Raw genomic sequence first — 20,297 nt, 5'->3', positions numbered from 1 at the left:
CTTTAATTTGTTTTTGTTTTCTTATGTGGATGTTATGTTTGTGTATTGTGAAGTTATGTTTTTGTGTGTTGTTGGATGAAAAATTAATAAAAACCAAAGTGAAAAAAAAACAAAAACAACACAGTTCCCTTCTTTATTTCAGTGAACACAGTAACTTTTAAACGATGTCGCAGTATAAACTAGTGGATTTACTTCTCATAGCAGCATCATCCCAGGATTTGGATTCCCATTTCATTTCTCCCCAGTAGCTGAGAACTTAGAACATTAAGTCTTCTGATCCCAAATGACTTCATACATTTGAGAAGCACATGTTTAAATATGTGACTGTTGTTGCCAGTCCTGCTTCCTCCTAGTGCCTTATGAACTAAACCTTGATATTAACTTAGACAAAACAATCCCAACTCAAGGTCCACATGCTCTCTTCTTCTGAGCCTTCACCCACGGGACATGGATGTAGTGTTCTGGGTTGTCATGGAGATAAATCTGTTAAAATGTGAGCTCAGTAGGTCTTATGATTTGGGACATCATATCTGTGTTAGCTTAAGGCACGACAACACAGGCAAAAATATTAGTTTTTCAAGCACTGGTCAATTTTGAGGTTTTTGGGGCTATTTTTTCTCCTATAACATGCCTTCTTTCAGAATAGTGGAAAGAAAACAACCAAAACCAACATTTAGGTGTATATTTTATCTTATTTGATCCATTTGCGGCTGCAGGTTTCTTTAAATCTTTAACTAATCTTTTTAGTTTTTTCCCTCATGCTTTGAGCATTCATCTTAAACTAAATACAGTTTTATTCCTAACTATATTGTGAAGGTTTTTACAGAGGGGTTTGTCTATATATCATTCATACCATGATTTATATAATATTTCGTTCCTTAAAACATGACGAAAAGATATGTTTGACAGTATTTTCAGATTTATGAATGATTAAAAGGAGATATCAACACAATACATCAACAAAATAACATTAATAATTTTGCTTTATGTCCTGGAAATATATGCAAATAGCATATTTTTTAATGATTTCAAGCCTCATCTGCATATCTAAACAAAATGAGTTTTTCTTAATGTAAATAACAAACTGGGAAAGTTTCATGGTGAAATCAGTTAGAGTTAAATAAAATAAATAAATCTATTCACCTGTAGTGTCTAACCCTTAAGAATGGACTCCATCTGTTGCTGAGGAACCTTTGATACAGAAGGAAGCTCCAGATAAAGTTAATCAGTGAACCTTGGGTGAGGTTTGTTTTGTCTCCAAAGTCAACAGAGTCATTTAACACGCTGTGCCCTCTCAGAATCTAAATGTTGAGCATTTTAGGGTTTATTTTAAGATTCTTTTATTTGTTTTTAAGTCTTTAAATGGCCTCGCCCCACCCTACCTCTGCACATCAGGCAGGCCTCCTCACTGTCCGCTTTTAAAAGAAATCTTAAAACCCATTTTTATTCATTGGCTTTTAACTCAACATGAGCCTTTGCTCTGTTTTATTTTTTGTTTTTATTTGTTCTTTGTGGTTTTTTAAAATTAAGATTAATTTTAAAATTGAGATTAATTTTAAAACCCACTTTTATTTACAGTTTTTCTTTTGTTTTACTCAGCATGAGACTCGCTTTGTTTTAGTTGTTTTTGCTTGTTCTTTGTTTTTATTGTTTTTATTGTTGGTCTGTCCTGCCATGTACAGCACTTTGTATCAGCTAACGCTGTCTTAGGCTACGTTTACATGATGACGGTCTGAACAGTAGACGCAAAAGTGGCGTCGCACTTTTCAATCCTCGTTTAGACGAGCATTTTCAGGAGGAAATCTGCTGCATACGGTGACGCAAAAGTGTGTGGAATTGGATTGTATGCAGCCAGGCGGCATCACTTAAAGCCATAAGAGCATCTTTGGGCATGCAGAAGTTTTCACCCCACACATTTTCATCAGCTACTCCTTCCACAAAGTTCTCCACCATCACTAGATCTCCCAGGTCTCGTTCACAGCCGTCTGGCTCCTCCCACCAATCGCTGCATCCATAATGTGATAGAGGTAATTCCAGATCCTTCTCTGTTCACTAATACTATCTGTACATATCCTGGACATTTGGTGGAAAGACTCCTGTAAGTTTATTAGAGCTGCCAGAGCAGCTTGAAGGTCCCACGCATGGAAATAATCCCACGTTTGTTTATTTTCCTGTACTGGAGCATGTATGTGACGTAAACACATACGTGACGTGAGCAGATCAGATCAGAGTTTTGTGTCTTGTCAGTGTAGACGACACGCTACGGAGGAGAGGATTCAACTTTTCCACTTTGGAAGGTGGTTTCAGATTTTTGCGTCTTTAAGCCCCCAAAACGCAGTCACCGTCTAAACGAAAGGCACTTCAGATACATTTTTTTGTTGTTTTTACCCGCGAGCGTCCTGGTGTAAACGGGGCCTTAAAGGGCTATACAAATAAAGTTGATTTGATATCCCTCATTAGCATATGACTAGCTCTAAAGGGAGGATTAATCATCTTATGAAGCACAGAAGTTGTCTCCCATGAGGCAGAGAACATCCTGACTGAGTCCAAACAGATTTCTTGTCTCACTGACCCTAACCCTTCTATCATTGGTGAGTGGCAGCTGCTCATTGGCTCGTTCAACACCACACAGCAGGAAGAGACCTCCATCATTGGTCACTGCTGTTTTCTGCTTTTGTGTTCATTCTACAAAAGAAAGTGATATATAGTATACCTCCTCGTACAAATCCATTGGTGGCGATGGCGGAGGTAGAGAGGCCGGTGATGGTTGTCACAACAGTAGCCATGGCGACGATCAAACAGGAGAGAGCTGCAGAATAAATGAAAAAAAAAAAACACAGTATAAGCTCGACGAGTCTCTCGATATATGAAAAGAATGTGCAACACTGTTAACAGTTTTCTAGCAGGCCTTCCAATAACTCTGTCTGTGCTGTTACTTTTCACACAACTCTCAGAGACGAGCTACTGCAGTGAAGTCGGCCACATGTGTCACTTTGTGCTGATATTTCACATCAAAGTGGAGAATTATCAACAAGTGGTGGGGGGTCAGGGCCAGTGGGGGGCTGTGTTGTGTGTCAAGTGAGAAAATAACTCACACAGAGTGTTGAACACACGCTCTGAAACGGCCACCCAGCGAGCAGCAGAATGTCAATAAATATGGGCTGTGTGCCACACTGCTCGCTAACTTTTCTGGACAATAATGTTTGATTGTGTCCGTTATGTTCCGTCTTTGTCACATCAAAGTAAAACACAGGCTGTGTTACTTAGCAGCAGTAAAGGGGGACATTATTCACAATGAATAACAATGGACCGTAACTGGTCGACCCAAACAATACTCACTCATTTCACTCCAGTAGTATTAGTCTAGACAGATTTCAGAAAAAAGGCCTTCTATAAGAAGTGAGGAGCATTTATGGGTACAAGTCAGGAACCGGCCTACCTTACATATCTCAAGGGTGCTGAGTCCAAAAAAAATGGTTCCCAAGCGAAATTTTGAGTTTTTGACCTTCTAATTTGTTTATCAAATAGCCACCAAATTGCCCATCTTGCACAGTCATTGGACCATTTCCCCTTAGTTTTTTTGTAAGTAGGCAATCAAGATGAGGAAATTAAGTTTCTGGATCTATAGTCTAGGGTCAGAGCAAGAATATAGTGGAGGCTCAGTGCCTTTTTTATGCATATAAATATATGCAAAATACCAACTGGAACATTTAAAAGTGATGTTGATTGAATATATATATGTGTGTGTGTGTGTGTGTGTGTGTGTCTAGGGCATATTTTGCTGACCGTTAGTCAGACTGACTTTAGACTTCGTATGTGGCTTGCGTATGGCACAAAGGTGTGCATCCTCGATTGTAAAGATTTTTGAATTCATTTTTCCAAAATGTCAGTTTTTGGCAATTGGATGGCGAGCACTTGTGTTGTGTAAACCAGCTATTCTCAACCTTGGAGTCGGGACCCCAATTGGGGTCGCGAGATGATTTCTGGGGGTCGCCAAATCATTTTGGAAGTCAGCTCTGTCTCCACTGTGTTAAAGTGTTCATGTGTTAATGTGTTTTTGGTCACTTAATGTCTTTTTTTGTCATTTTGTGTCTTTTTTTTTGGGTCATTTTGTGTCTTTTTTTTTTGGGTCATTTTGTGTCTTTTTTTGATCATTTTGTGTCTTTTTTTGATCATTTTGTGGTCAATTTGTGTCTTTCTTGGTCATTATGTTTCCTTTTTTGGTCATTTTCTGTCTTTTCTGGTCATTTTGTGTCTTTTTTTTTGGTCATTTTGTTTCTTTTTTGGGTGATCTGAACTGTGCATGTGAGATTGTGTTCAGTGAGCGGGGGTCGCGGACAACATGCATGTTAAATTGGGGGTCATGACTCAAAAAGGTTGAGAACTACTGGTGTAAACTGCTAAGAAAACCACTTATTGTCAATAAACATAGAACAATAGGGCAATTCATTGAAAACAGTCAATTAGAACCTCTAGCAGATGTAATCATGGCCATGACAATTATTTTGGTTATTTTGGGGGCGGAGTCAGGTGTGTCCAATCCACCACATGGAAGCAACATTGATGAGAACTCGTGTTGAGAGCCAACTGAGCAACTCAAGTGGTTTGTACCCAAGAAAAATGCCATGTCAGTCATTCAGACACATTTTGGCTTTAGGGAAGACGACATTGAACAAAAACAAGTCCAAGGTAAACACTGCGGAAAAACTGCTTGCAAGAGTACTAGTCCTTCATTTTATACAGTAACACATGGCATCAATTCTCTGAGAATGACATCCTGTTTTGTTTGAGATGACACACTGTGATTGGAGGCTCTAGCTATCAACATAAACATGAATGAGCTGCAGCTGTGGGCCTTGGTAACGGTTGGCAGAAGGCTTACATATTAGCTAGAATCTCTCTGTGTCTGAAATACTTTGCTGATTGTGCTTTTCAAAACATTAGATCCAATGTGAATCTGGCTCTGCCACTGGTATTTAACATTCTGGAAACAGGAACAAGGAGTCTCTTGGTCATGAAGCAACAGTGCTCTCACACATTACACACATCAGACAGATTGCAATACAACTTCCCATTACCAAAACTGAAAGTTGAAACTTATTGTAAACAAGTGATAATATTTCTATTCAAACCGGCAGCTGTCAGTGAACTCTGCTTACCGATTCCAGCCTGACCAACGATCCATGACATGCGGATGAAGAGCATCACACCCCAGATGTTCAACATGCAGCGGACCTGCAGAGAGGAGGACAGTTACTGATTTATATTCTTCATCATATTTGGATACAACTTTTAATGCTTCACTGCAACACATGGCAAGATTGTAACATTCTCAAGGGTAGACTGAGAAAAGAGGAACAAGCATTATTACAACAGAAACATAAACATTAAGCTCAGACATTACACCACCTCCTAGTTCTTCATGTGCCCATAACTCCTTTCACAATAGATGTGTACAGCCCTTTCAATGCTGCCAGTATTAGCAGCAAGTCAAACAATACACCACCACTTGTGTGCACTTGCACATATTTCACTTCTTAAGTGGATGTCATTGTATTGTACTGTACTGTGCAATTACATTGAATCAAATCTAGTTTTATAGTTCATTAGAGCCAGGATTACCACTTTGGAAGAAAAGTCACATTTTTGTCACATTGTTATGAAATCTGTGGAATGAATTGCCGCTGCACATCAGACAGGCCTCCTCACTGTCTCATTTTAAATCTCTTCTTAAAACCCACCTCTTCTCGTTGGCTTTTAACACCACGTAGAGTGTTGATTTTATGTTGATTTTATGATTTTATGATTTTTTATTTTTATTGTATTCATGCATATTTTATTTTGTGCAGGCAGTACATTTTACATTTTATTTTATTTATTTTTATCCCATTTTTAATTTATTTTATCTTATTGCATCTTACTGTTCTATTGTTTACTACATCTCTTTGTATTGTGTTATGTATTTATTGTTTGTGCAGCATTTTGGAAACCTTGTGTTTGCTAAAATTGTGCTATATAAATAAAGTGGATTGGATTGGATTGAAATCATAAAAAATAGATAATAAAAGAAACGGAAACAAAATCATGTGTGAAATGAAATATATAAATACCCTCCAGTGGTAAAGGTCTTCAGCTGAGCGCTCTCCCAGTACGGATCATCATATCTTAAGAAGATTGTATTTTAATAAATGTCCTACACTACTTGACAAAAGCCATTAGAGAAACAGAGAGTTGAGGATTAGTACCAAGTTTGTATTAGAGAGGAAGTAAGAACTTGTCGTGTCAAAGTAAAAGCAGGATGATAATATCCAGACACGTATCTTCCTCTCCTGACTGAACTAACGTGTCAGAGAAAGCTCAGCGTGAACCACATCTCTCAGCTGTTGTGAGTAATTCCTTCCTTGGTGGTTAAACCGCCCCCAATCTGAGCCACAGGTGATTCACACTTATGGTCCAAAATATTCACAGAGTGTCATCTACTTGCACATCCAGTTCAAATGATATAACACAGACACGAGTGAGACTATAAGGACAAAGAAATTAAGTATTATCTTTCTAACCTTACACTGGGTGTTAAATCAAATCAAATCAATCAAATCAAAATTACTTTATTTATCCCCGAGGGGAAGTTCAGCTAGTCTGGTAGAATCTCTGTTAGAATGAGACAGCCTGATGTCTGCAGGAGAGAAGGATCTTTTGAATCTCTCCGTCCTGCAACGGAGAGAGAGGAGCCGTCCACTTTTAAATGGGTTAAAATGTATTTTAGTATTTTTTTTTTAAATTGTAGAATAGGAAATGTAAAAAGGGTCAAAGTTATGAGACCAAACCGGTAAACGTCCTTTTTTATATCTATATAACGTTATATATGACTTTATTGACATGTTGCCGTGGATACGCATTGTTCTGCTTCTCTCCTGGTGATGGCTCGCCTTGTTAGTGACCTGTCAATCAAAGGTAGCCCCGCCCCAAATCACACGATTCTTTATCTTCTATTTTATTCTAAATGGGGCCGTTATTAGAACTATTGACATCAGATTGTCTTGAAGATTTTTAACTAGCAATTGAGACCATAGTGTCTAAAAATAAATAAATAAATAAATCAAGTGAGAAGTTTTCTTATTTTGCATTGAAATTAATGGACAGAAATCTTTCTGCAGGAATTTTTGGTAGAATGCAGCTTAAGGCACTTCCTGGTTTGCCTCCCTGCTCAGACCAGGAGGTTACCGTCTGATCTAAACTCATCCAAACTCATCCTCTGATTAACAGACATTATTTCTGCATAAATTAAGTGTCATATATATCACTTTCAATATGCCTTAGCAGTTCTGACTCATATTACAATATTGATTCTAATAGCAGCACTCATATGTGACACATATTCCCTGGCATGACACTGTGATGTTGACAGTGTTTAGTGGTGACTCGTTTGAAGAATAAGAAATCTCTTGATAAACAACAAGAGATTTCTTTTTTTGAGATTGAGTGACTCACCAGGACCCCCTTAATCCAACCGAACTTGACCACTCCTTTGGACTCGGCTGCTTCTTTGGCAGCAGCCTCTTCAGCAGGGGTCAGCTCATCCCCGTTGGCAAACCCATCCTCAAATGGCTCCTAAAAAGCACAAAAAATAAAGTTCTGTTTATATGTGGAGAAACATTGTACAGTGTCATCATCCATAGCTAGAGAGACAGAACAGTAAGATGATCCACGAGCTGAATCCTTTCCTGTGGTAGGACAAGAGAGTAACCCCCAGGGTGGAGTAAGATCATGATTAATGTCATGAATCTAACAATCAAACATATAATAAGAATAAGAATAAGAATAAGAAGAATAAGAATAAGAATAAGAAGAATAAGAATAAGAAGAATAAGAATAAGAATAAGAAGAATAAGAATAAGAATAAGAAGAATAAGAATAAGAATAAGAATAAGAATAAGAATAATAAGAATAATAATAAGAATAAGAAGAATAAGAATAAGAATAAGAATAAGAAGAATAAGAATAATAAGAAGAATAAGAATAATAAGAAGAAGAATAAGAATAAGAAGAATAAGAATAAGAATAAGAAGAATAAGAATAAGAATAAGAAGAATAAGAATAAGAATAAGAAGAATAAGAAGAATAAGAATAAGAATAAGAATAAGAATAAGAATAAGAATAAGAAGAAGAAGAAGAAGAAGAAGAAGAAGAAGAAGAAGAAGAAGAAGAAGAAGAAGAAGAAGAAGAAGAAGAAGAAGAATTTAAAATACAGTTAAAATAAACTGCAAACAGAATCTTATCAACATCATAATATTGACGATATCCAAATCGCAGAAGTCTCACTGTTTGGTAAAGGCAAAAAACTTCTTTTAATACCACTTTGAGATGTCCCAGACAACAAATTGTGTTTTAAACAGATGTCATTTCTCTTCTTTAAAACAGACAGATACAGAGTCTTTGTGTAACTACAGCAGTTAAAACACAGGAAGCCTCCACCCTGAGCACAGACAATGCTGTGACGTTGATGGGTCTACAGCACACTGTCCTTTCTGCATTTATAGCACTCGTAACCATCTCAGGATGGACACAGGATGTCTGCAAACCACTCCTCTGCTTTTATTCTAAAGGTTTAAAGGTAACCCTTCCCCCCAACTTTAGATGCTCGCAGTTTCGAGAGATAAAAATGTTTAATCTCACAACGACTGTGTTCAGCAAATGTCAAGGCTGTTTAAGTCCAAGTGGAAAAGAAAGTTTTCCAAGGAGAAAATGAAAATGCATCGCCAATCTTGCAGAGGCCCTGTGAAGATTAAAACTAATTTCAGTGTTGAGCAGCAAAACAGATTTACTCCATTTCCACCAGATTAGCTCTGGTTAGAGTTCTCGGAACATTGGTGTCATCTGGTGAACCAAGAAGGTAGATCGTATTGATTATTATATTGTTATGACCAAAATTTGTTTTATCCAAAAAACAAGCATGGACCATAATTATTACTTTACTGAAAATGTTATGAGTGGTTCAAACCCGTTCCATGTTGGTGGAGAAGGGGTCATTATGTGTATCCTTAAAGTCAAAACATAAGTGCATTTTCTTCCTCAAAAAAAAAATAATTTAATCCATTTTAAATCCAGAATTGTTTTTTCCATGTTTAATAGCTTGCAGTCCTCTTCCTCTCTGTCTTTGTTGGCACTTGTACTTTATATCTCCGCGTGTTACCGCCACCTGTAGATGAGTGGAATAGTGTGAAGCCATTGGTACTGTGCTCATGTGTCTCCTCATGAGTATGCACAAAGTAAACAAAACAGGGATCCACTCATTGAAATACACAGCTCCATAGCACTACACAAGTTGTAACACTTCGCAGGGAACCCTTAAGAGCTTTGCGTTCTGACAGCCAGCCAGTGGGCAGTGCTGACATTTTTTTTTTCCAGAGGCTCACTCAGTGTTAATGCTACAGAGAGGATCTACTCATTTAATGTAGATTAAATAAAAACATGATTGGTGCAGAAGGGCGAAGGATTGTTGTTGGCAGCCGTTCACTCTGAACAGGTGAAAAGTGGACCCAATGACATGCTTTGATCAATTAAAAATGAATAAATAAATGCAAAAAATATATATTAGAAAAATAAATGCATGAAAAAAATTCATTTTAAAATAAATTAAATGTGAAGAAAAAAGGGAGTTAATACAAAGTAGGGCTGCACAATTATGGGCAAAATGATACTCACGATTATTTTTGATCAATATTGTAATGTGATGTATTATTCATCATGTTAGGGAAAACATCTGTATTTTTATTGCACTACTTTTAAACAAACAATAGGAACAGTTTTCAGTGTGTGCACAGAGTGTCCGGTGCTTGTTGTAAACAAACAGAGATCGCTAAGTGAACACCTCCTGCAGCAGCAGCACATACACACTGTACTGCTACAGAGCTAACTGTTAGCCTGTTAGCACATACACACTGTAGTGCTACAGAGCTAACTGTTAGCATGTTAGCACATACACACTGTACTGCTACAGAGCTAACTGTTAGCCTGTTAGCAATTTGCAGACTGGATGCTAAGGGGTTAACATCCCCTCTGGCTCTGCAGCTGGGAAAGACTGCTGCAGGAGGACTGTGCAGCTTCGACTCGTTCTTAATCTTAACGAGCCGCAGCGGGCGGCTCACAGTAAGAAAGAGTCTCCAAAAGTCTCCAATAACACCAGAAAAAGTCGCTGGATTTGTCGGCAGTTGCTTTTTTTGAAAAATAGGCGCTTAGGGGGTTGGCAACACTGCTTCGTCGGCTTTTACAAATGGCGCGTGTTGTTGTGGCGTCAAGTACTACGTCACATCCTGCTTAGCGTTCTATCCAATCAGCAACCAGGCTTTTTTTCAGGGGAGAAAAACTCTTTAAATAACTTACTAGCAAGAATGTAAGGAGCTACATACATCATACACAATATTATTGAAGAATTAATTTAACAAAGTATGATGTGTCTCCACATGGACATACACAAGCAGATTTGATCAAGGACAGATTCTTTAGTATAAACTCAGGGGAGTGGGACATGACTCTCTTGTTGGACTGGTGGAATGACTGTAATGCTACTGAAATTAAGTGGTAAATGACACAAAATGTGCAATATAAGCCATTCCTCGATGCCTTCTTTGGTGAGTGCTGTTTGAGAATTTACCGTGTCTATACTAACAATACAGCATCCAGTTAGCTGAAGAGAGGAAACATGAAACAGATGTGAATGAACATCCTTCAGCACAGAGTTGTGTTACAATTGCCATATGAATAGACTATGAATTATCCAACAGTGCCAGGCGTCTGGCATGCACACAGCTGATCGGTGGGAGGGAGGGATGAGCATCACTCATAGCTTCACCTGTGCCATCTGTCAACATGAACACGCTGCATGTGTCCCCTGAATGACTCAGCATCACGACTGTGAAGTGGCAGGCTGCAGAGGGCCAAAATCCCTTTCAAAGTCACATCAGGCTTTTGTTCAAAATGGATTTTTACAATTTCTTTGTTTATTAAAAAGGTTTTATTCATCAATCTTCTTAAAAGTTGAAACATGATGTTAGGGGAACGTGTCCAGTTTAAGAGGCAACAAAGCTTATTCAGGCAAACAGAGCTAGAACCATGATGTCCCATATTCTAATATTTTCGGGGTGTCCTTGTGGCACACCACAAAGACCTTGTCCTCAGGAGAGGGTGGCCTGAGTACAAATCCAACTCAGAACCTTTCCCACGTCTTCCCCTTTAACCTCAATAGTCGTGTTTCGTCTTAGTACTTTTTGTAAAGCGGCTGAGTGTTTTGGCTCCGCCCACTAGTTAGTTCAGGTAATTTTGTAGTGGCTAAACAACGGAGTTAATGTGACAACAGAACGATGCAGCAAGCAGTGTTGCCAACTCAGCGACTTTTTTGCTATACTTAGCGACTGTTCAGACCCCTCTATTGACTCTTTGTCCCAAAGCACTTACAAGCGGCCCAGTCCTGCAGCAGTGGTCTCTCCCAGCTACAGTCAGCAGAGCAGGAGATGTTAACCCCTCAGCGTCCAGTTTGCACCAGTCTGCAAATGAATCACGCATGAATCAAAACTGCCGCTCAGTAGCGGCTCAGAAAGTACCTACCTGAGGCAGGTACTTTCTGAGCCGCTACCTAAACCGCTTACCGGTGGAGTTGGCAGATCTTGGGCGGATCCTCTCTAAAAAGTCACACCCGTAGCGGCTCACTGGAGGGAAAAGTACCTAATGTAAACATGCCTTATCGCTCTCCCACTGTCAATAAAGCCTTGAAACGGCCAAGAAGTAATATATTTTCCTTAAAAATACATGACCGGAGGCTAGAGGACCAGATGCTCGTGTGGAAGTGGGATAGGACTTGGCTCTCTGGACTCTTCGTTATGGCTCGCTGAATTTTGTATTTGATCCTTTATTGTAGCCACATTTCAATATGATTGTTTATGCATAAATAATGTGAGAGTGAGAGCTCTTTCTGTGAGCATTTTTGTTCTTTGACAGGGCATAGCACAGATTGGTCTCTTCCTGACTGATATGCAACTGCACACTGGTCGAGACAGGAGGCCGATACTTCGTTTGTGCATCTTTTGATTGTTGTGCTGAATTAATAGATAGATTTTTGACAGCGTAGTGCTATTCTTCTGTGATTAGATAACATTATTCCGGCAACACTGTCTTGTAAATGTGTTAATAGCCTAAGACTCAACTTTATGTTAAGAAGCAGTGGAGGTGAATCTCTATTGTAGTTTAGCACTTTTTTCTGCTGTTTTTGTAAAAAAAAAAAAAAAAAAAGGATTTTGGACAAATTCCGTGCCTTTTCCTTTAGTCATTATCTTTTGCTACTTTAGGTGAAAGCCACACAATGTAAATTTCATGTAAACTGGATGATATTTGTCCCAGAAGGCTGACTTCCTCTTGCCAGTAAGTGGCACTGTGACTGAGTCAATATTAAGATGTTGTCTGTTGTCAAGACTTTTGTCAAGAATGAGCAGATATGAAAATATAGAGGCGCACGGAAAATATGACTAAAAATATGACAAGCCCTTTAGGCAGATGCAGCCGGGTAATTGATCCTCAGTGCAGACGAGCAGCTCGTCTTTGGTAATGCCATTAAAACAAGAAAAGCCAAGTGTTGGTAACATAACAGTCTTTTCAAGCAGGAGTAAATACCGCATTGAAGCATGGAATCTGGAATGGATGGTTGGCTACAAAAATAGCAGATGGCTATATAAGACAGTTGGAAGGAATATAGATCACTAATGCTACTGCATCAGTCACCATCCAACCTTTCTGGGATGGTGACGATCGGAGACTTTAAGATAAGAGGATGGAGGATGTGCGCCCTCAAGGTATACTTATGACAAACCATGCAAACAGATTCATTTTGATGGTATTACATTTACTGACAGGGATCAAACACAGACATGAACAAGTATAAAAATAAAATTCTTGGCAGGAGCTGTATTGGTATCAGTCCAAAAGATAACCGGTCTACGCAGACAAACAGGACGAAGCAGGAAATTAACATTTTTACAGCCAATATGCCATGACACAGACAGTGTGCTCTCACTGTGAGTCATAGCCCCTTCCTTAACTTCATTGTTGTTTAACCCACTGTTCTTTGTTAGAGGGTCACTGCTCTCCAGAGTCTGGACTCATGCAGGGTTTCTAATAGTGAAGCAATGATATCATCCTGCTCTGGGTAATGATGCAGAGTCTGTTAAAAATGGGCTCAAGCAAGTTATGCAACAGACACACGTTCAGTTTAAAACTATAGAATTATGGACATAAACTATGTATGAAAACCAAGGAGCCCAGAGAGTTATTGGTGCTGGATGCTGCAGTGTTACTCTCAAGCTAACATGCCCGATAGCCCAATTATTTTAGGATAGACCTTTTTGCAACAGACATTTGGACTAGGGGTGGGCAATATGGCCCTAAAAGAATATCACGATATTTCAGGCTATTTTTGCGATAACGATATTCTTGACAATATTACGAAATACTTAAAAAGATATAGAAAATATGTTTTTTTTAGTCTGTATAAATAAATAAAAATCTAGAATGCAGTGTGAAGTGCAAATCTCAACAGTTGCCAAATAAAAAAAAAAATGTATGAGAAAATAATAAAAATAACCATTAAGGGGTTCCGGGGGCATATTTTAATGACATTTTGTAAAGGAAAATAAAGGTATGTTTTATTTAAGGCATCTTATTTTGATAATCTTCTTGTAAGTTCTGTGGTAGATTCTGTTAACACACTGTACTCTTATTTTGAAAGCTGCATGTGTTGAGCGACAGAGAGTAAATAGCTTTTTGTGATTAAAACAACTTTAATTGTTAGCTAATATTAACCTTATGCCACTACGTCAAGAAGTAGGAATGTTGCCAATATCATGATAAGCTTTTTTTTTTTAACCATGAAAAAAATATACCGATATAATCGTGAACGATACGATATGGCACACCCCTAATTTGGACACATCAGGGTAGGTTACTTCCTGGGACACTTTTATGAAACTGAGCCATCTATTTCAACTATGCTTTTCCTACAATGTCAAGTCGAATGTCTGCTGTGAAAAAGGAATTTATTAGGCAAACTTAAATGAACAATAATAATGTTAATGAAGGAGTACCAGCTCTGACATGAAATAAAATTGGCAAAATTGTGATTCCAATCAAGAACTACCTAATCCAAGAATGAATTAATAAAGCCAGAATCCAACCAGCCTTTTGATGCCTGCTTTTGGTACTTGACTGTTTATCAAAAAAGTACTTCCATGCCAGGCCCCCAACGATAAGCTTAATGATTAACACTGCGTCTCAAGAAACTGCCATGAAGTTATGCAATAATATTATTCTCCACTTTCATTGAAATAAATCTTGTAAATCTATTAAATAAATGTAATTATTTTCTCAGGACCAGGAAAAAAGCTTGTATTTGCCCCATAGGGCAAACAGAAGAAAATGACTCTGGTGTAAAATAGTAAAAAAAAATAATGTTTTGAAGCCAGGGCTCAAGATTTACAGCCTTGTATAGTAGAACCCAGGATTTGATTCTGTATTGGCCTTGGGATCAAACATTTTTAGTTTTAATGGGTCTCAATGGTACATTTTTACACAGTTCATTATTGATACATTATAGGAGCTTAGGGTTCATGTTCCAAAATGTGTTAAAAAAATAAATAAATAAATAAAAAATCTCACCCTTGCCATGACGTATACCATTTGCATTACCAGACAAAAGGATAAAAACTCTGGCACTAATGACTGAAACAGCTGGGAAATGGAACACATTGTTAGCTAAGAGTGATGCTGCTGATGTCATTATGCAACCCTGAAATCAAGGTCTGCTGCCCTTGTGTGGCATTAGGGACACTGTGATCAGGGGAGCATCTGTTGGTACATCTGTAAAGGAGGTCAGACTTGATACCAACTCCAGCCTGCCGCCGTCTCTTCGTGTCATCTCCATGGCGACCAGCAGGCTTCCTCACAGTGTGTGAATTACGAGCAACTGACATACAAAATAGTATGTAAGTTGTAAGTCAAAAGTTTTAGAACACTCCAATTTTTCCATTTTTTTATTGAAATTCAAGCAGTTCAAGTCAAATGAACAGCTTGAAAGGGTACAAAGGTAAGTGGTGAACTGCCAGAGGTAAATAAAAAAAAGGTAAGCTTAACCAAAACTGAAAAATGATGAACATTTCAGAATTATACAAGTAGGCCTTTTTCAGGGAACAAGAAATGGGTTAACAACTTAACTCTATGGAGTCTTGGGCTATTTTGTCCATTTTTGAATTCTTTTCATGTCTTTGTAAGTCATTTTGTGTCTTTTTAGTCATTTTTTGTCTTTTTTTTTTTGGTCATTTTGAGTCTTTTTTTTGGTCATTTTGTGTCTTTTTTTGTCATTTTGTGTCTTTTTTTAGTCCTTTAGTCCAACATAAAATGTGATTTTGAATCTTTTTTTTAACTTTCAAAACACTATCTCACTCGCTCAATAAAGAATTTTAAATGTTGCAAATGTGCATTAATTTCAGAGTACACTGAGACATTAAACTGGATCATTTTCAATTAAATTCTGGAAAAGTTGGTGTGTTCTAAAACTTTTGACCAGTAGTCTATATATATTCTGTTTTTTCTGAATGATTGACACTTTAACATTCTTGAGGCCTGGTCGCTTTGACTGATCCATCTTTATAATGCCAAAACTGTTGAAGCTCATGAATGTGGAAACGCTGGCTCCTCCACATCAGGTTCAATAGTGGCCATTTAATAAGCAACACAAATCCGGCTAAAACAATAAAATATTCACATCAAGCCAAGCTGCTGGGAGACACAAAATCACTGAGGGAGACAGAAACGCTTTCAGCAACGTCGGTGAGAGCTAGAGGACAATTTGTTCTTGAGTTCATCGTCTTGTCCATGTTCAAAACAGATTGGATCCATTAGCGTTTCAAGTCAGCCATAACATTCTTCCACAGTATGGCATTGTTCTTGTGCAACACTAGCTCTAGCTGCCATTGAGCAGGTATCAGACATTCTGACTTCAGCTCAATAAGTGTATCTGGTGTGGCTGAGAGCTCTCACTGCTGAATGCAGTGCAGACAACACAGGATGAGTTAGTGAACATTATCTACATGGCTGAAGCAATACAAAGGCTGGCTTTGCACAACAAAGACAAAGCATCGAGAGCTTAGCACGCCAGTGCAAACTGTACCATGACTCGCCACGAAGGCCATGGATACAAAAAGAAGACCTAATGATGCAATTAGATTTCACAACCGTTAACCTCTGATAAAGATGCTCTCACGTCAAGCGAAGTTTTAAGAAACATTTTAAGACCTGCTACAAAACTCAATAACCAGCGAGCCACAGAGCACTGAGCATTTCCAGGAAACACAGGCATGTTCTGCTGACTACATACTCATAAATAATTAGAAATTAAAAGGACTGACGCAACACACACTAATCAAAAAATAAATAAGGCTGCTGTTGGGTCATTCAGGCTGGAACTGCCCCACACACCACATCACGGAAAAAAGGCATCACTACAGGCATTTAGCTTTAGTGAAGAGAGGATTATGCTGGCTTGTGTAAGAGTTGAACACTTCACATGCTGAAGGTTACTTACCTAATGGCATCATTTAAAGCAAAGCGTTTGGAGGCTCTCCATTTTCCCCTTCCAGAAAACATCATATTTTTTTAAATTTGACATTCCACTACTCCTCAAAACATGTTTTCCAAAGTTTCCGATGACATGGAAATTGGAAGAGCGAGCACATGATATGGGACGGGCCTCCACAGAGACCAGATCATTTACAGGAAGCTCCATGGAAGTAAAATAGCCAACAGCAAGACAACATAAAGTGGTTGTACTGTTTAAAAGCTTAGTCCATTAACTGACTACCTAATGTACAGAACACTAGTCATCACAATTGTAATAACTGATTAATTTATTAGCCCTTTAAAACCCCAACAAGCAGTTTCATAACATGACATTTTCCTCACTGTGTCCTCCTTTTCACTGCAAAAATATGTAGGTCGTGCACCTCTATGAAAACAGAACAATCATGGCTAGAACTAGGGAGAACTTAGTACAACATAATTATAATGCTAGAAATCTTTTTTTTTTTTTTTTTTTTTTTTAAAGGGAAATGTGAGTCAAACTTGTTAAATGATTTCTTCTACAAAAGAAAGTAAAAAGAACAGTAATAAAATAGAATATATATACATATATAAAAAAAAATAAACATTTTTCCAAGAGCAGACAATTGTTACAAATAGGCGTGTTTCGACTGAGTACTTTCTGAGTAATTTTTGGAAAGTTTTTTGGAAAACACTTTGAAAAGAGTGTTTTGGCTCCGCCCACTAGTTAGTTCCCCTCGGCCTCTGTTCCCATACAGGTACTTTTGTAGTGGCTAACCAACGGAGTTAATGTGACAAGCAGTGTTGCCAACTTAGCGACTTTTTCGAGACTTGTTCCTACTTTTGTAGACTTGTCCCAAAGCACTCACAAGCGGCTCAGTCCTCCCGCAGCAGTCTCTCCCAGCAGAGCATTTTAACCCCTCAGCGTCCCAATTGAACCAGTCTACGAATAAATCACTCATGCGTGAAATTGCCGCTCAGTAGCGGCTCAGAAAGTACCTATTCATCACAAATGGTGAAAATTGAAGATAATTTCAGCTTTTACCATTTAAGTCTATGTAAACTGTCTACAAAAAAATGCCTTTCAAAACCACTGGCAGATTGCAGATGCACTTCCTGCAGTGTGAGCATCTGTACAGTACATTGAATACTTTGGGGATTTGGATTGTTGAAGTGTTATGAGAGTTGCTGCTGTTAGCATTGCTTGTTAGACGTTTAGTATTTGTTAATAATATCTTAATAACACTGTCCATTGGTACACTGTGTCCTATGTACATATTATCTTACATTGCCGTGGTAAGCATCTTTTGAGCCAGGCTGATGCTGATGGATTCTCAAATACCTATTTCAGGCTGACAGTCCCCCCCGCCCTCCCTGCATGACTCTATCAGTGACCGAGAGGAACTATCAGATGTCCAGTGTCTGAGAAATCTCACCATTGTTTGGAAAAACCTCCCACCACTCAGTTCATTATTCTTTTACTGTGCTGAAACTCTCCCAGAGTTGGATTCCCTGCTGCCCACTGAGGCCTGTTGATGGAACCAGAATGGCCGAGCCTGACACTGCGGAGATTTTTGTTTTGGAATTGAGTCGAATTACTGTTTGACTCTGGCATGTGTGTAAAAGACGTGTTGAGTGAAGCAACTGCAAACAGTGAGGAGCTTTGTTGCTCGGCAAGGTAACGACATCTGTGAATGGAGCCAGATAGAGATGCGTGTTGGGAACAGTGATCTGTTTTAGTTTGGGGGGCTGGAATAAGTGTGAGGCATTGGAAGCAGCGATGGGCCCGTTATTGGTTTTAATATTTATTTAATGCATGCACCTTTAGCAGATGAACCTTAAGTGGGAATTCCCCTGGTAGGGAAGTGGGGCTTTAAAGGTTCAGGCTGTGTTGACTGGGGCCAAAAGTATCATGGTAAACCAAAATGGTAATGGTCAATGGTAAATGGACCTGCACTTATATAGCGCTTTTCTAGTCGCCTTGCGACCACTTAAAGCACTTTACACTACAGACTGCGCTCATTCACCCTTTCACACACACATTCATACTGGTGGCAGAGGCTACCCTAAACGGCCCCACCTGCCACCATTGGGAATTCATTCACACACCGATGAACGCAGCATCGGGAGCAATTTGGGGTTCAGTATCTTGCTCAAGGATACTTCGACATGTAGGCTGCGACGGTCAGGGACTGAACCACCAACCCATCGGTTAGGGGCCAACCAACTCTACCAACTGAGCCACAGCCGCCCCAAAATATCATAAGTTCCCTGAAATATATACCAAAATGAATTGGATTTGATCAAACCACCAAACAGCCACTAAACAGTGAACCAAACGATGCAACTTTGTTGGACATAAACATAACATTATAGCTTTCAATGGGTTGAAAAACCCCAGGCCGGGGTGAAGGTGTTTAACAGCATCACTCACTCTGACATCACTGCTTCTTGGTGCCATGAACTGAGTGCTCTCTGCACTTTGTAGATATGACGTTTTAACAAATCAACTAGGCTTGGGTGGCATCTGTTTTTTCATTCCGTCATACTTTTATGACAATTCACTAGAGTATATGGTTTGACCCCATTTGTGTGTATTACACATCAAAGTAACAGCTTGAATACAAGTTTGAATAGAGAGAAGAGCCATGTCTCGATTGTTTGATGCCATTGAAAATCATACTGGTTTCTAAATACCCTGGTTAGGCGTTACCTTAAAGTTAATAAAAATAAAACTTCTATTGAAGGAAGGAGGTCTGTGCTATGCTCATGGTACTCTTTGAAAACAACAGCATTAATGGCAATGACATGATAGAAATAATCAATGATTCCATTGACCATTCGCAAAACTCCTCGCCCGAACACTCCTTTTCCAATCATACCTTGGCAACCGTTACTAAGAGAAGAATATCAGACAAGCTTTGAGCTCTGAGTGACGTGGTGAAACGGGTGAAATGGTGTGCATATGGGATTTGTAAATCTGACACCATGTACCCTCAGAGTTTCAATGGAGGAGTCGTATTTTCTCTTTCGCGCTGCTTCTTTCCCTCTCACGTCAGTCAGCCTGCTATCTGTGGGAGGCGGGGCTCATCGTGAGCGTGTTACTCAAGGTAAAGTTTCCCAATGGCTGCACAATTTCTGAAAATTTGGTGAAATAAATGGAATTGGTGCCAAATGTGGTGTGGGAACATTTTCAGATTTCAGCCGAATGAGCAAGGAGAACCCAGTAACGTCTCCCTGCTGGTATGAGAACAGCGGCAGTGCAAACTGGCAACACAACGAACCTGGAAGTCCTTTCAAAAAAGACCAAAATGGAGCAAAATGGACATGGAGAGCCCCCCGCTGCATTTACTGTCACCAGAATCACCCGCTCCCTTCTTACCCTTCAACACCACACACTTATCACATGCCACATAGACACACACAGTGTGTCTCTTAAAGGAGCCACAGCACTCTCAAAGTGGACGCATTTTAGTTGTAACGAAGACTTTTTGTGCTTTTTTTGTGTTGTGTTTCAAGTAATTCTAACAGGCAGTACAAATTGCCAAAAAATATATATATTTCCCGAGCAGCAATTCCAGTTGTTTGTGTTATTTACAATATAAAACAATATATAATTCAAAATATTTATCTCAGTGCATTTTTTTGTTTAGAGCCTG

General features: G+C 38.8%; 1 protein-coding gene across 2 annotated transcripts in view; it reads right to left on the bottom strand.

Moving 5' to 3' along the window:
• slc12a2 (solute carrier family 12 member 2) overlaps positions 1 to 20,297 on the bottom strand; it is a 78,523-nt gene that overhangs the window by 41,248 nt on the left and 16,978 nt on the right. For both annotated transcript variants that reach the window (XM_059357366.1, XM_059357367.1), the window contains exons 2-4: positions 7,492 to 7,611; positions 5,160 to 5,235; positions 2,714 to 2,809 (exon numbers count right to left, since the gene is read on the bottom strand). In XM_059357366.1, the coding sequence (XP_059213349.1) occupies positions 2,714 to 2,809; positions 5,160 to 5,235; positions 7,492 to 7,611 (292 nt within the window). The remainder of the gene's footprint in view (positions 1 to 2,713; positions 2,810 to 5,159; positions 5,236 to 7,491; positions 7,612 to 20,297) is intronic.

The sequence above is a fragment of the Centropristis striata genome, chromosome 19, assembly GCF_030273125.1.
Source record: "Centropristis striata isolate RG_2023a ecotype Rhode Island chromosome 19, C.striata_1.0, whole genome shotgun sequence".
Taxonomy (NCBI): domain Eukaryota; kingdom Metazoa; phylum Chordata; class Actinopteri; order Perciformes; family Serranidae; genus Centropristis; species Centropristis striata.
This window is presented reverse-complemented; position numbering and strand designations above follow the sequence as displayed.